The sequence below is a fragment of the Daphnia carinata genome, unplaced genomic scaffold, assembly GCF_022539665.2.
Source record: "Daphnia carinata strain CSIRO-1 unplaced genomic scaffold, CSIRO_AGI_Dcar_HiC_V3 NW_026452999.1, whole genome shotgun sequence".
NCBI classification, from domain to species: domain Eukaryota; kingdom Metazoa; phylum Arthropoda; class Branchiopoda; order Diplostraca; family Daphniidae; genus Daphnia; species Daphnia carinata.
In genome coordinates, this window is record NW_026712490.1 from 13,969 (window position 1) to 29,186 (window position 15,218).

At 47.5% G+C, this 15,218-nt stretch overlaps 1 protein-coding gene and 1 long non-coding RNA gene across 2 annotated transcripts; both read left to right on the plus strand.

The window, feature by feature from the left end:
• Nucleotides 1–681: 681 nt before the first annotated feature.
• On the plus strand, nucleotides 682–1,644 carry LOC130690775 (uncharacterized). The gene is made up of 3 exons (XR_009001088.1): nucleotides 682–818; nucleotides 1,221–1,436; nucleotides 1,500–1,644. It is a non-coding gene; the product is annotated as an uncharacterized LOC130690775 (long non-coding RNA).
• Nucleotides 1,645–7,733: 6,089 nt separating this feature from the next.
• On the plus strand, nucleotides 7,734–14,120 carry LOC130690771 (uncharacterized). The gene has a single exon (XM_057513665.1). It carries the CDS (start codon nucleotides 7,734–7,736, stop codon nucleotides 14,118–14,120), a length of 6,387 nt encoding a protein of 2,128 aa, XP_057369648.1.
• The last annotated feature ends 1,098 nt before the right edge of the window (nucleotides 14,121–15,218 follow it).

Below are 15,218 nucleotides of genomic sequence, written 5' to 3' on the forward strand. Positions count from 1 at the left end.
AAATAGGACTGACTTTTTAAAACTTTTAGGACAGTCCTATTTCTCCATGCCAGCAGTCCTATTTCTCCTCGGCATCAGTCCTATTTCTCCTTAGAAATAGTCCTATTTATTTTATTTTGTTTTGTTCCAATAGGAACGATATGCCTCCAATCCTGTAGGCAACATGTTGCGTAAGAGCGTCGGCTTATATCCATTTCTCTTTGTAAAAAGCCGATGGTGTTAACTCATAACTTAAATGGTTCACCAAACATTTATCTTTTATCCTATTTTAATTTAAATTGCAGGGGACCATTAAATATGTTATATCTAATATAGTTCATTTAATAAAATACTACAACGGCCACACCAGAAATATTTATTAAATTTTTCTTACTTTTTAGTGCATAAATAACTTTCCCAGTTGCACTCATGTTGTACTTGCTCATACAACTATCAGCAACGAATAACAAGCAAGTCTTACCATATCGGTAGCGCTCTAACCTTTGACACGTGTAGTCCTATGTTCGATTCTCCGTGGTTACATTTCTTCTGAGGTTTTTAATAATTATTCTATGAAAGAATTTTTGGGAGAGAACAATTACTGGTGTTTAGGGTAATACTTCTGAAATGGCAAATAATGGTAGTTCTGACTTCCCAATTTTCACATGCGGTTTCAGCATTTCAGCCAGTCAGTATTTAGATCTTCATGGTGTAGGTTGTCGACGGTGCTTCGTATGTGCCGTGAATGTGCTGTGAATGTGCTAATCATCTGTTGTTCGTGTCCAGCGGCCTGCCCAGTTCCTGCCCAGCTGCGGATTGTTTCTAAGGAGTCGCAAACCGTAAGTACATTTTCTATTTCACTAGTGCTGGGCCGTACCCGGACACATTGTATCAGGCTCGGAACGGATAGGCAACGGTTCGAGTGCTGGCATTGTTAATTTAAGTGTAAGGGCATTGAGACTTGTCACCTCAATGGGCACAGGTATCGGGATTGGTTTCACAGTGTCGTCGTGAAACCAATTGTCTGACCCAGGTCAGTGGACCTTCAGTTAAATAGATATCTTAGTCGGGACGTAGGCCGACTAGGATTAGAAATATTTACGATAGTTATTTAATTACATCTGCAAATTATGGGTATGCTACCTAACTATACTTCACGTCACTTAATGCTTTTACTTTTTTTATTGTGTTTCAACTACTTATGTTTTACTAATTTTTTTTCTTCTTTTTCTTCTTTGTAGGTTTTGCGTGGCAATTTTTTTACAGTTTACTCAGGCCGGTTTAACGTTTTTTTATTTCTTAAGTTCTTTTTTTGCCTTTTTCATTAATTTTATTTTTCTTTTTTCATAGGGAGCTCTGATCAACGAATTCTTAAACCGTTCTTCCGGACAATTGAAAGCTTTTGCTTTCTCTTATCACTCGTTTGGTAAATGGTTGGAAGGATTTAAACATGCAAGGTAAATTCATTTATAGTTATATGGAGTACATTGGTATAATTATTGCAATTTTATTTTTTTTAGAACAATCATCTTCTCGGGAATTGTGGCCACGAACCAAAACCATCAATCGGCACATTAGTTGTCGCTTGCACAACAAGTATTATCGTAATAATTCAAGCATAATGTATTACATTACATATTACATTAAAATAAAAAAGTCAATTGAGATTATGTAAGTTTATTTATAAAGTATGTTAATTTGTAAACATTCGTCAAATAAAATACATGTTACAAACAAACAAATGTTATTCAATTATAGACATATCTAGTTCATCATTAATATTATTTATAGCAACATTAAGGGCATGTGAGAAAACAATAGCGGGAAAAGATGATCTAAGCTCTAAAACTATTTCTTCTAGTAGATCCATTGTAGATAGCTGCAAAAACAATGATTAGTTATAGGGAAACTTTTTTTTCTTGTAAATTTAGAAAACATACCTCATTATTTTGATAGCGCGCCCAAAGCTGGAACAGTACGGAATTCTTAAGTTGGGTCTCTTTCTTCCGGTGAGCCCTTATTTTGTCATGGCAGAGTAGCGTGCTAGTAAGGGAAACTTCTTCGGCCAGTTTCCGCAATACCATTGTCATCTTGTAGAATTTTAAATTAGATCCGCCTGCCAACTACAAACATTTTTTTTATTAATTATTCATTACATATTATTGTTCAAATTTAAATTACCTTGTTCCATTGGTGGTGCATTCCTTCGCAGTCGTTATTGGTACGCGTTAAGATGTTGAAGCATGACCAGTTCTCAGGAGTCCAGAACTTGCCCCGAATCCAATTCCGCTCCATATAATCCATGAGTGCTGAAAGTTCGCTAGGTGCTGAGCTCTTCAACGCGTCAAACACACCAGGAAGTTCACAAATGTTATTTATGACAATTAAATATAACATTTGTGTGCTATTTACCTGGAAGATATGCAAGGCATAGCAGGCGAAACACAAAGTCTCGCACTGGATTCGGTCCCTTGTTGTTGTAGAGGGTGGAAAGGTGAAGATCCCGGACCTTTTTCAGAACGGCTTGGCACCAGTGGAAATTGCAGCCAAAGTGCTGGCAATCCACAAAGTGCCTGCGGACAGCCGTAAATATAGCACGTTCGAAATCGGTCACGATCCGCTGGACTCTAGGAAGGGGGATTATATCCTATTACAATATAAAATTTATTATTTTTACATAACAAACTATTTGTAAATGAGATAGTATCTATACCTTTATCTTCTCGAAGACAGCGCTATAGTCGGCTGCTCTTCTCCTGGTCATGCAAATCTCTTCTTTCTATTCGCCGCCGGCAACTATCTTCAACTTCCTCGGCTTTAGCACCCATAAATCGTCTTCATCAATTTTATTTCAAAGTCAATATAAATATTAACTTAATCCTTTGGCATACGTCACTTGATGAGTAATGCTATGTCATGCTCGGCCATCCACTTCGGTGGTAGAATCCTCTTCTTGGTAAAGAAGTTGAGGAATTGTTAAAATGTTAAATTACAAATAATTTATTTTTCGCCCATCTACCGTTATCTACCATCTCCTCTCTCATCCATTCTCTTGTATCTCAACAGTTCTTCATGCTCCTGGTGAGGAACTAGCTTTCATACAGGCGAAGATTCATTAACATTCTTCTACTATTCATAGTAAACTTAACCGCAAATGTTATTAAAAACCTCAGAAGAAATGTAACCACGGAGAATCGAACATAGGACTACCCGTGTCAAAGGTTAGAGCGCTACCGATATGGTAAGACTTGATTGTTATTCGTTGCTGATAGTTGTATGAGCAAGTACAACATGAGTGCAACTGGAAAAGTTATTTATGCACTAAAAAGTAAGAAAAATTTAATAAATATTTCTGGTGTGGCCGTTGTAGTATTTTATTAAATGAACTATATTAGATATAACATATTTAATGGTCCCCTCCAATTTAAATTAAAATAGGATAAAAGATAAATGTTTGGTGAACCATTTAAGTTATGAGTTAACACCATCGGCTTTTTACAAAGAGAAATGGATATAAGCCGACGCTCTTACGCAATATGTTGCCTACAGGATTGGAGGCATATCGTTCCTATTGGAACAAAATAAAATAAATAGGACTATTTCTAAGGAGAAATAGGACTGATGCCGAGGAGAAATAGGACTGCTGGCATGGAGAAATAGGACTGTCCTAAAAGTTTTAAAAAGTCAGTCCTATTTCTCCCAGTCCTATTTCTCCGGTAGAAATAGGACTGGAAATTTTCAGTCCTATTTCTCCAGTCCTATTTCGTTTCAGTCCTATTTCACCGCCAATCGGCGTCGGTGGTACTGCGTCCTAAATGGCCGCCTACTTTTATTTTATCGCTCCGAAGCCGATTATTTAAAGTTGGGCAAATTCCACGAGCGTCTCGATTTAGGACTGGTCTACGATGTTTTACCAGCACTCGGCGTCGGGAATGGAATTCAAATCTCTACCCACACTGGACCTCACTGGCTGGTAGAGAGTTCCTTAATCGCTACGTTAATGTTTTAGTTCAAACATATTTTTTTTTTCAAATTTAAATGCAGAGAACCACAGATGAAAAATCGTGCGAACTTTGGTTACAAGCGTCGATCGTATTGCGACGATAAGGATCAACTTTAAAGAAATCAAAAACGGGATCTTCCGGCCCTCTCGTGAATGTTCAATCTCCCGTTTCGAATCGAAATCGTAAAGCTAAATCAACGATGAGCGACGTTTTGCTTACAACAGAAGAGCGTGAAACGACTGACAAGAAAATGGGAAGCCCATTTTCAAAATTTTCGCTCGGTTTCATACCCGGCCACGGGAAAAAATACAGCACGTATGACAGCAATCGGTCATTTTTCCGCGTTGAACTATCGCCAAATGAAGAATGGACGGGAAAGATAAAACAGAAGATGACAAAAAAATCAGCGAAACTCCTAAACTTAGAAAGAAAAATGTAAAACAAGTTCGACCACTGAGCGAGAGCGTTTCGAATTTCTTGCTGCTAAACAGCCAAAGCTCTGAAAATGTGGCGAAAACCAAGATCGAACCAGTTAAAACAGTTAACAAAAAGAAGGGTTTACCAACCATTCCCAGACTGCCCACCAGTTTCGGCGTAGGGAAGCTTTTATCTCACTTGCAAACGCCTAATTCGGGCAGCAGTTCTAGAAGACATAGCAAAAGCATGAACAGTCTTGTGGATGCCTGCAATGCTGTTGAGTATAAACAACAGAAATCTGTTTCCCAATCAAATGTCGACGTTAACGAGGACGCAACTTTGTTCCCCAAAAAGGACGATATTCTATCAAAACGGGCCTCGGACACGATTAGGGTCGACTGTGAGAACATCGTCGACGATGTGGTAGATAAAAAAGACATTGTTCCGGATGAAATCGACTGCAAAAAAGAACCAGAAGGAAATCAACAGGTGGACAACGTTATTGTAGCTTCCAGTGAACAACAGGGTGCAGCTTGTGCTGACGACAACGAAGATCCCGAATCGCTAGATGATAAAAAGAAAGGCGGTAAAAAGACGAAGGATATTACCCGTCGGAAATCCGGATTAGCAATGCTGAAACAGTTCTTTATGTCCGCCAAAATCAGTATGAAACGCAAGGGGGAATCCGTGGACAAGGATAAGCTGTTGCCGAGTTAGAGCTCGCCAAAACCGTCTCTTTTAAAAGCGATCTGGCAACGCCGCAGCCGGAGGAAGAGATTCGGTAACGAAGGGCGGAGCTTAGGGGTTCCGACCTCACTCGACCTCAGTCTCGACCTCGCTAGCAAGCAGCAAACATCTCAAACCGTTTCGTCCCGTTTTTTCCGTCCGTTTCTTCTTCGCACAAGTTCAACGTGTTTCTTCCGTGTTGGCAAAGGATCGTGTCCCATCTTCCCGAAAGTTTGTGTATTGTTTGTTGACCAGTTTTGCAGTGCTGTGTTGTGACGACGCCCTAATTTTACCCTTTCATTTTCTACACGAGGCGCGTGGTTTTGGCAGCCATTGCGCGTGGCTCTTGTGCAGACCCCCCCCCCCCTTTACGTGCTGTGTCTACATTTACGACGTCCGTTGGCAGGCAACCAACGGGCCTTTATCTGAATACATCGGCTCGCCCGTGTTTAATCTCATCCTCGTTTTCGACTAATCATTTTTTTATTTTCTCTTCCTCGTACAACCGCGTGGAGTGGCAACATTTGGTGCATCGACCGGGAATTCGTAACTCGGTACGGCGGCCATCACCACGCGGTCGGCGTTTATTCTTGGCCATTTTCGGAGACGTTTCTCAACGACCAGGCCTTCCATCCTATGCTGATCGTCCGCATTTACGAAAAAGTCCCGCGTGGCAGACGACCGACTACAACAACCGACCGTTCCGGCGCAGCTCGAGAAACATCCGCCCAGCAGCCCAGCAACCCGAACACGCCCTCCCTATTATATTACATTACGTTTGCATTCACGTTTGATTTAATGTGTGTAATATAACGAATTATTGTGTTGCGTTGCAATTCGTTGGTCTGCTCTCGCTAGAGCGTCCGCGAATTTCCCCTTTCTTACGAAACGCCCGTGCTGGATCGTTGGTCTGCTCTCGGTAGAGCGTCCACGAGTCCTTGCTTCCGTTTGAAATACGTAGGTCTGCTCTCGATAGAGCGTCCGCGTGCTGCGCTTTTCCGTCTTCAGGTGTACAGTCTGTCCAGCCTTACTGGCCCGTCAGCTGTACCCTACACCAGCTGTCCAGTTTGCCCAGCCTTACTGAACGTCAGCTGTGTTTCCGCAACTAGGTGTCCAGCCTGTCCAGCCTTACTGGCCCGTCAGCTGCACCCTACACCAGCTGTCCAGTTTGCCCAGCCTTACTGACCGTCAGCTGTGTTCCGTCTTCGGTGTCCAGCCTGTCCAGCCTTACTGGCCCGTCAGCTGCACCCTACACCAGCTGTCCAGTTTGCCCAGCCTTACTGACCGTCAGCTGTGTTCCGTCTTCGGTGTCCAGCCTGTCCAGCCTTACTGGCCCGTCAGCTGCACCCTACACCAGCTGTCCAGTTTTTGTCCAGCCTTACTGACCGTCAGCTGTGTTCCGTCTTCTAGGTGTCCAGCCTGTCCAGCCTTACTGGCCCGTCAGCTGTACCCTACACCAGCTGTCCAGTTTGCCCAGCCTTACTGACCGTCAGCTCTGTTCCGTCTTCGGTGTCCAGCCTGTCCAGCCTTACTGGCCCGTCAGCTGTACCCTACACCAGCTGTCCAGTTTGCCCAGCCTTACTGACCGTCAGCTGTGTTCCGTCTTCGGTGTCCAGCCTGTCCAGCCTTACTGGCCCGTCAGCTGTACCCTACACCAGCTGTCCAGTTTGCCCAGCCTTACTGACCGTCAGCTGTGTTCCGTCTTCGGTGTCCAGCCTGTCCAGCCTTACTGGCCCGTCAGCTGTACCCTACACCAGCTGTCCAGCTTGCCCAGCCTTACTGATCGTCAGCTGTGTTCCGTCTTTAGGTGTCCAGCCTGTCCAGCCTTACTGGCCCGTCAGCTGTACCCTACACCAGCTGTCCAGTTCTCCAGACTTACTGATCGTCAGCTGGATCTTCCGTTATTGCCCGTCTAGTCTGTGACCTTACCATCGTCCGTCCATCAGCAGTTGCCCAGCCCGTCTAGTCTTAACGTCCGGCCGGCCGGCAACCAGCACCATTCCGCGCAAGTTTAACAGCGCGAAGAGGAAGAAGGCAGACAAGTTACTACGTAGCAAGAAAAGGATTGCGGAGGCCCTTCATCGGATCCAGGTCCAGCAAGCGACCGCCTCCAACGTTAATACAACTACTGCTGCTAGTACTTCTGAAGAACAACCTAGTGAACCGCGACCACGTCTAGCTGACTTCATACCGCCATCGAATCCTAGACAGGTCGTCTTTCATCCGTACGATCCGTGGCCCGTTTCACCTGTTGTGAACCCACCTACACCTCCTGCACAATCGGAATCCGAAGAGGACGACTTTATACCGAACCTCTCTGATTGTGAAGTCATCAGTGAAGTTGGCCCCTCTTCAGAGGACGAAGCACCTCCACCTGAACCGACGCCATCATCGCCACACCGCAGATTAGTTCGGATACGGAACACCAAAACGAACGAAACGCGTTACATCGGCTTAAATCAACTCTTCCGCCCGGGTCCTCAAGACCGAATCGTCCGTCGTCGCTTGAATTAACTTATTCCGTGATCTAGTTTGTCGTCTCCTTTGTAGGAGGTCAACTCGACTCCGCCCTTGATATCTGCTGTTTTCTGGTAAATATATTGCATCATGGCTCAAGCTATCGTACCTACTATTCTCACTTCCATCGATGAAGAAGAAGAAGCATTGTCCGATGTGGAAACCATTGTTGATCCTATCCGCCTCAAGAGGCTAAGAACCAATGGAAAGATGGCCCATACCAAAGCGGGCAAGAAACTCGCGCAATCTGTAAGAATCGGTGAAGATCGTGACACTGTACGAGCGCTCCGCGCTAACTACGTTCGTGAGTTCGACAGTTTAGAGACGTGCCACGATCGATATGTCCAGTGCAACGCTCCCAATTGCAGCGCAAATGACTTGGAAGGTGAGATACAGTGGATACAAGCTGTCATCTATGACCACCAATCAACCTTGGCCGATTGTGACGATTATTTGGCATGGACGAAGCCAAAATCAAGCTCTTCCGTGCATTCAAAGGCCTCTTCACGACATTCCAGTGTTTCGTCCCGACAAGCTAGAATTCACGAAGCTGAGCAAAGGGAGAAGGAAGCCGAACTGATGCTTCAACAAACCCTGGAAGAGACAACGCGCAGAGAAGAGGAGGATGCAAAGATAAGGGAGCTTGACGAATATAAACGACGCGTCGAGAGTGAAAGGAAACAGCGAGAGCTACGAAACGAGATGGACCGACAACGATTAAGCGGGGCCATCATGCGACGACAACTAGCCGAACTTAATACAGATAAGCAGCCTGGACCAACACGAGCTTCTTCCGTTACAAGCAACATGTCCAGGGTAAGCGGTTCGTCGTCATGTTCAGCTACTCCAGCTGTAAGCCTACCGGATACTGCCACCACCTCCACTGCTACTGAAGCCCCTACAGTGAACACACCGTTAGTAGGATCCACGTCTAGGATACCTACACCGACGAGGCTCTTTGCCCAATCGACGGCGACAACACCGCCCACACCAACGGTGGGCTTCATGGGAAAGATGCGCAATCTCGCTAGTAAAGTCTTCACGCCTGGCAGCTCTTTACCACGCTCGAGCTCCATGCCACACATTCCTACGATTCCTGTTCAACCTCCGACCACGCTTCCACCTGGGAATGTTAACACCGGTTTCTCTCGGGGAAACACCAACCAACCGAGTTCCTTGGGTTCAGCGTTTCCGAATAGCACGAACGTTGGGCCGGCCAACTTAGGTCCGTCACATGGTCCGGGTTTGTCCGCGCGAATTCCAATCGGAACTACGCTCCCGAGTGGCTCCGGTTCGTCACACGGGCCGGCAAATACTACCACTACATATAGCTTGCCGTTATTCACACCGTCTATGAATAACGAACAACCAGCGTCGACTCCCTTTCCAGGCTACCCAGGAACACCCGCTCATCCGCCGACAGTGCAACATCCGCCTACCGTTTATACACCAGACGCTTGGATTCGCACTATCAATACTCCGCCCGCCGTCACAAATCGCCCTGGTATTAAGCCACCCCGGATGAAGGCACCTACCTTCGATGGAGATCCTCGCAACTGGCCGATGTTCATACAGATGTTCAAGGTTTTCGTCCACGATGCCGTAAGTTCTGACGCAGAACGCATCGCTCATCTGTATGACGCGCTAACACCGACCATTCGGAAGGACATCGGAGGAGCTCTTCTCAACCCGGGGCTTTACCAACATGCTCTAAACGAACTTCAACGGAGATACGGAAACCCGCAGATTGTCTCCCAAGCCTGCACTTCATCGCTTCTCAAACTACGGCCGTTTAGAGACAACGATTTTAGTGCCCTTCGGGCTTTCTCCGCCGATCTCCACTCCGTGGTAGCAACTCTAAAATTAGGAGGATACGGAATGGAACTTTACAGCCACACCACGCTTTCGCAGCTGATTTCCAAACTTCCTCCAGCATTGAAGAGTCGATGGGGCGAGAAGAGTTGGGCAATGCAACCCACTCTCGCTTCCATTGAAGACTTGGATCAGTGGCTCGACGGAGTTGCAATGGCTGAACAATCTATCCGAGCGAGTTCGATCGAAACTCCTCATAGACAGCACATTAAACCATCGGAGGAGAAACGTCGTACTCCACACAAGCCTAACGTATTTAACATCACGTCCGTAACGCCCCCGAAACCGAACAACGACGAAGCAGCCTCTAGATGTCCGGGGTGCAACAGCAAGCATCCACACCGTCTGAAAGACTGCAGAAAATTCAGAGACATCCCCGTGGAGAAAAGAGCGCAAATTGTGAAGGAAGCCAACTTGTGCCTTCGTTGCTTAGGCAGCGACCACCTTAGCCGCGCGTGCACACGTACCGAACGTTGCTCGAAGCCCGACTGCGATGGCATCCATCACCCACTTTTGCACGGCGCTCCACGGCTCTACCCGCAAAGGATGGGTCCAGGATCAACGACTACGAAATTCTCCGGTTCCGTCGCAACCAAATCGGCAGGTAGCCGCACTCTACTACCGATTGTTCCTGTGATCCTGAAGGCCAACGGCAATGAATATCCACTCTATGCGCTCCTCGACCCTGGAAGCGAAATATCCGTGATAAGGGGGAAGACTGCGGCTCTCATCAATCTACGAGGCAAAGTCGAACGAGTTGCAACAAGAACGGTTAACGGTGAAACTAAATCTGTCGATCGTAAGATCGTCAATTTCAGTGTCACTTCAATTGACGGCCGCTTCTCCTTTGACATCTCGGATGCGCATGTGATGGACACCTTCGAACTCGACAAACGTCCGATCAATCTTGCTAGTCTTAGAGAGCAGTGGCCTCACCTCGCTCATGTTCCGGTCCACTCTACTACAAAGGAAGATGTCGCAATTTTAATAGGTCATGACCACCCGTCCGCAATAGAAATCTTCGAAACGCGCAAAGATCCCTTTGACCAACGAGCACCTCGTGCCTACCTGTCAGCCTTCGGTTGGTACATTGGAGGGCCAAGCGGAAAACCCAGTGACGACACTCGCGATTGTTTCCATTCCCACCTTGGAGAAAGGGAATGTGACGTTCTTTTACAGCAATTCGTCGAGGCTGATACATTCGGCACGAAACCGAACGTCACTAAACCTATTGGTCGAGAAGAAAGGAGAGCGTGGGATATTCTGAATAACACCACAAGACACAACGGTGAACGCTACGAGGTCAACCTACTCTGGAAAATGGACAATCCGGACCTCCCAAATAACCTTTTCCTCGCCCAACGTCGCTTCTTTAATCTGGAAAGAAAACTTATTAAAGACAAGGACCTCGGCAAGGTTTATGGGTCGGTCATCAATACATACGTTAGCCTGCATCACGCGCGCAAGCTATCCCGAGAGGAGATCAACGCCGGACCCCTCGGTCGAACGTGGTATTGTCCTCATCACCCTGTCTTCAACCCGAACAAGCCAGGAAAGTGTAGAGTTGTGTTTGATTTATCGGCCAAACACAACGGAACATGTTTGAACGACGCTCTTCTAAAGGGACCTGACCTCATGACAAACCTGATCGGCGTGCTTCTCCGCTTCCGCCAACACGCCGTCCCACTCGTTGCCGACATCGAAAAGATGTTCCATCAGGTACGAATAAGATCTCCCGATGGGCCGGCCTTCCGCTTCATTTGGCGTGAACCGGGTAGCGCAAACCCCCCGGATGTCTATCAGATGGAAGTTCACCTATTCGGTGCCGTCTCATCACCAGCCATATGTGCCTACGCCCTGCAACAAGCTGTGAAGGACAGCGAAGATCCAAAGCTCTTGCTACGTCAAATTTCCCGACACTTTTACGTAGACAATTGGCTGACGTCTTTCCCTTCCACAAGCGAGGCTATTTCGACCGCACATCAACTGACTAGGGCGTTGAGGGCTGGTGGTTTTCCCTTAACTCAATGGGCCACCTCAAATGACGTTGTACGGAAGGCAATTCCCGGCCAACGAAAGGAGGGAGCCTCTGTCAACATGGATTTGGATGAGGACCCTATTGAACGAACTCTTGGATTAGTTTGGGACTTTCGACGTGACGTCTTCGTGCTTGGTGCTAAAGCAGAACCAGGAGGAAGAACAAAAAGGGATCTGCTGAAATCCATCTTCAGCATCTTCGACCCCCTCGGCTTCCTGGCCCCGATAGTTTTCCAAGCAAAGGTCCTGATGCAAGACATTTGGCGCCGTAAATTTGACTGGGACGATGAACTAACCCAGGATCTTATCGACCGCTGGATCCGCTGGACCGAAACGTTGCCGTCACTCTCCAAACTCGTTCTCGAACGATGTATTTCTCCACCGCGAAACGATCTTACAGCAACGGAGCTACACATTTTTGGAGACGCGTCCGAATTAGGCTTCGGCGCTGTCGCATACGTCCGTTTCTTATTCAATGACCGCCCGGCCAGCGTAAAGTTCATCATCTCGAAAGCCAGAGTCGCTCCTCTGAAATTTCTGACAATTCCCCGCCTGGAACTCAACGCCGCTGTGTTAGCCGCACGTCTCGGCACGCAAGTGTGCGTTGAACACGACCTCGCCTTCGGCCAGATCTTTTACTGGACCGACTCGACAACCGTCCTTAGCTGGATTAATTCCAGGAATTGTCGCTTTAATAACTACGTCGGCAACCGGATCGGTGAGATTTTTGAGACCACGACTCCCGATCAGTGGAATTACGTACCAAGTGCGAGCAATCCGGCAGACGACGCCAGTCGCGGTCTAGATGCGTCTGAATTCACCATCGACCATCGATGGTTCTCTGGACCGCCCTTCCTTCGAGGATTAGACAACTGGCCTGAACTTCAATCCCTTCCAGTAATTGACGAAACCGACCCGGAGATAAGAGAAACGGCTTGGATTGGGGTGGTCCAGCGGGAGAATGATGGAATCGACCTCCTTATAGAGAGGAAATCGAGACCGCAGATCATCTTTAACACCGTCGCCTATCTCTTTCGTTTTATCTGGAACGCGCGTCAGAAGGATCACAATCAACGAAGAATGGATGGACTCTCAGCCGATGAGGTCCAAATTGGAAAATCCTTCATTCTCCAGCGGACACAAGCGAACGCCTATCAGCAAGAGATGAACTATGTACGGGCCGGCCGCCCAATCGAAAGGGACTCAAAGCTCATTAAGTTGGCTCCATTTCTCGACCATCGAGGCTTCATGTGTGTCGGTGGACGAATCGAGAAAGCGCCCCTACCGATCGATAGCCGCCACCCAATCATTCTTCCCCGCTCTGAAAGGATGACGCAGCTCATCCTTTTCAAGTTACACCGCGATCGGGGTCATCTTTCGGCTAGCGAGCTTCATCATGAGGCACGTCGTGAGTTTTGGATTCCCAAAGGTCTCATCACGGCTCAACGAGTTCGCCATCTTTGCTACCTCTGCAGGAGACGAAGCGCAAAGGGGACCACACCGATCATGGCTGCTCTTCCCGCTTCCCGCTTGAAGGTTGGGTATCCCGCGTTTACCCACACAGGAGTGGACTATTTCGGGCCTATCAACGTTACCATTTTCCGCCGAACGATTAAACGTTGGGGTTGCTTGTTCACATGCCTAACGTCAAGGTGTGTGCACCTCGAAATGGCGTACTCGATGGATACCAGTTCCTTCATTTCCGCCCTCGATCGCTTCCAAAATCGTCGAGGAGTACCCGCGTCCTATCATAGTGATAATGGGACAAACTTCGTTGGCGCGCAGAGGGAATTGGCCGAATGTCTCCAGAACTTAAACCAGGACGCCATCCTACGTCATCTAAACCGACAACCGTCCAAATGGGTGTTTAATCCGCCAGCTGCTCCCCATTTCGGAGGTGTCTGGGAGCGAATGGTAAGGGCCGCCAAGATCGCGTTACGAGCCGTTCTAGGAAACCAGCGCCTCACCGATGAAATCCTACTGACCGCCCTCACTTTAATTGAGAATATTCTCAATAGCCGCAAGCTTACTCCGATAAGCGACGACCCAAACGATTCAGAATGTTTAACTCCTAACCATCTACTGCTTGGTCGCGCAACTCCGAATCTACCGCCCGACGTCTTTACCGAGGATGATTTAACCGCTAAGCAGAGATGGCGCATCGCACAGGCAGTCGCAGATCAATTCTGGCAGCGCTGGATGAAAGAGGTACTACCAAGTCTCACTGAACGAGAGAAATGGTACCAAGAGCATCCTAACCTCCAGGTCGGAGATATTGTCGTCATCATTGATCCAGCAACGCCTCGAGGAACTTGGCCTACCGGAAAGATTATTCAAACCTTTCCCGGCGACGACGGAGTCGTTCGCTCTGTGAACATACAAACGAACGGAACCGAGCGTCATCGACCAGCGCATTCGCTATTTCTCCTCGAATCCGTACTGGTGCGGGAAGGTGCGCTTAGCACGGCAAAGCGCAGGGCCGGCGATGTTGCCGAGTTAGAGCTCGCCAAAACCGTCTCTTTTAAAAGCGATCTGGCAACGCCGCAGCCGGAGGAAGAGATTCGGTAACGAAGGGCGGAGCTTAGGGGTTCCGACCTCACTCGACCTCAGTCTCGACCTCGCTAGCAAGCAGCAAACACCTCAAACTCGTTTCGTCCCGTTTATCCGTCCGTTAATCGAACTTCGCACAAGTTCAACGTGTTTCTTCCTTTGGCAAAGGATCGTGTCCCGTTTTCCCGAAAGTTTGTATGTGTTTCCTGACCACTTGTTTGCTGTGTTGTGACGACGCCCGAATTTTACCCTTTTCATTTCTACACGAGGCGCGTGGTTTTGGCAGCCATTGCGCGTGGCTCTTGTGCAGACCCCCCCCCCCCCTTTACGTGCTGTGTCTCCATTTACAACGTCCGTTGGCAGGCAACCAACGCGGCTTTATCTGAATACATCGGCTCGCCCATGTTTAATCAAATCTTTGTTTTAGACTAATCGTTTCTTATTTTCTCTTCCCGTACAACCGCGTGGAGTGGCAACAAGAAGCGCCAAGAGCATCAGTCGAAAGAGGAGATGCATAAAGAAGAGCAGTTGGTGGAACTCACCGAACGTGAAGTGGCCGAAGTGCCCGTAATTTCAGTCCTCCAACGGCACGAATCTCGAAAATTAGAAGGTGAAAAATCTGTCCAGGAAGAAGCTTTCGTTTCCGAAAACGCATATACTTACGAAGCTACAGTAATTGAAATTGTGGAGCCCCAATCACCTGGCCTCGTTCAGCCGGAATACTTCGATCCAACACCCGCTGATCCATGCCAAGACATCATTACGGTTCCAGTCCAATCATCTCGAAACTCTTCCGAGTTGACACTATCCCTTGAAAATGAGAAACCTGCCAGGAAGAAGTCGGTTATCTCTTGCGGGAATGTTAGCAAAGAGGATCTAGAGGTGGAGGAACTCAAACCATTCTTACCATTAAAAACTAAAGTGAAATGCCCGTCGCCTGGGTACGACATACCTCGCAGCAGCCCCATCTCTGTGCCCTGTTTCGAAGAAATCGAACGCGCAGTAAATCCGGAGGACGTGATTGAATATTCTTGTGTTGCTGCTGACGACGATCCAAGGCAGTCGAGGAGCCGGAGGAACTAGAACCTTTCAAGAAGGCTGACGAGTTGAAACCGG

What these genes read in the sequence shown, in the direction of transcription:
- LOC130690771 (XM_057513665.1), top strand. Translation starts at nt 7,734, where the DNA reads ATGGCTCAAGCTATCGTACCTACTATTCTCACTTCCATCGATGAAGAA.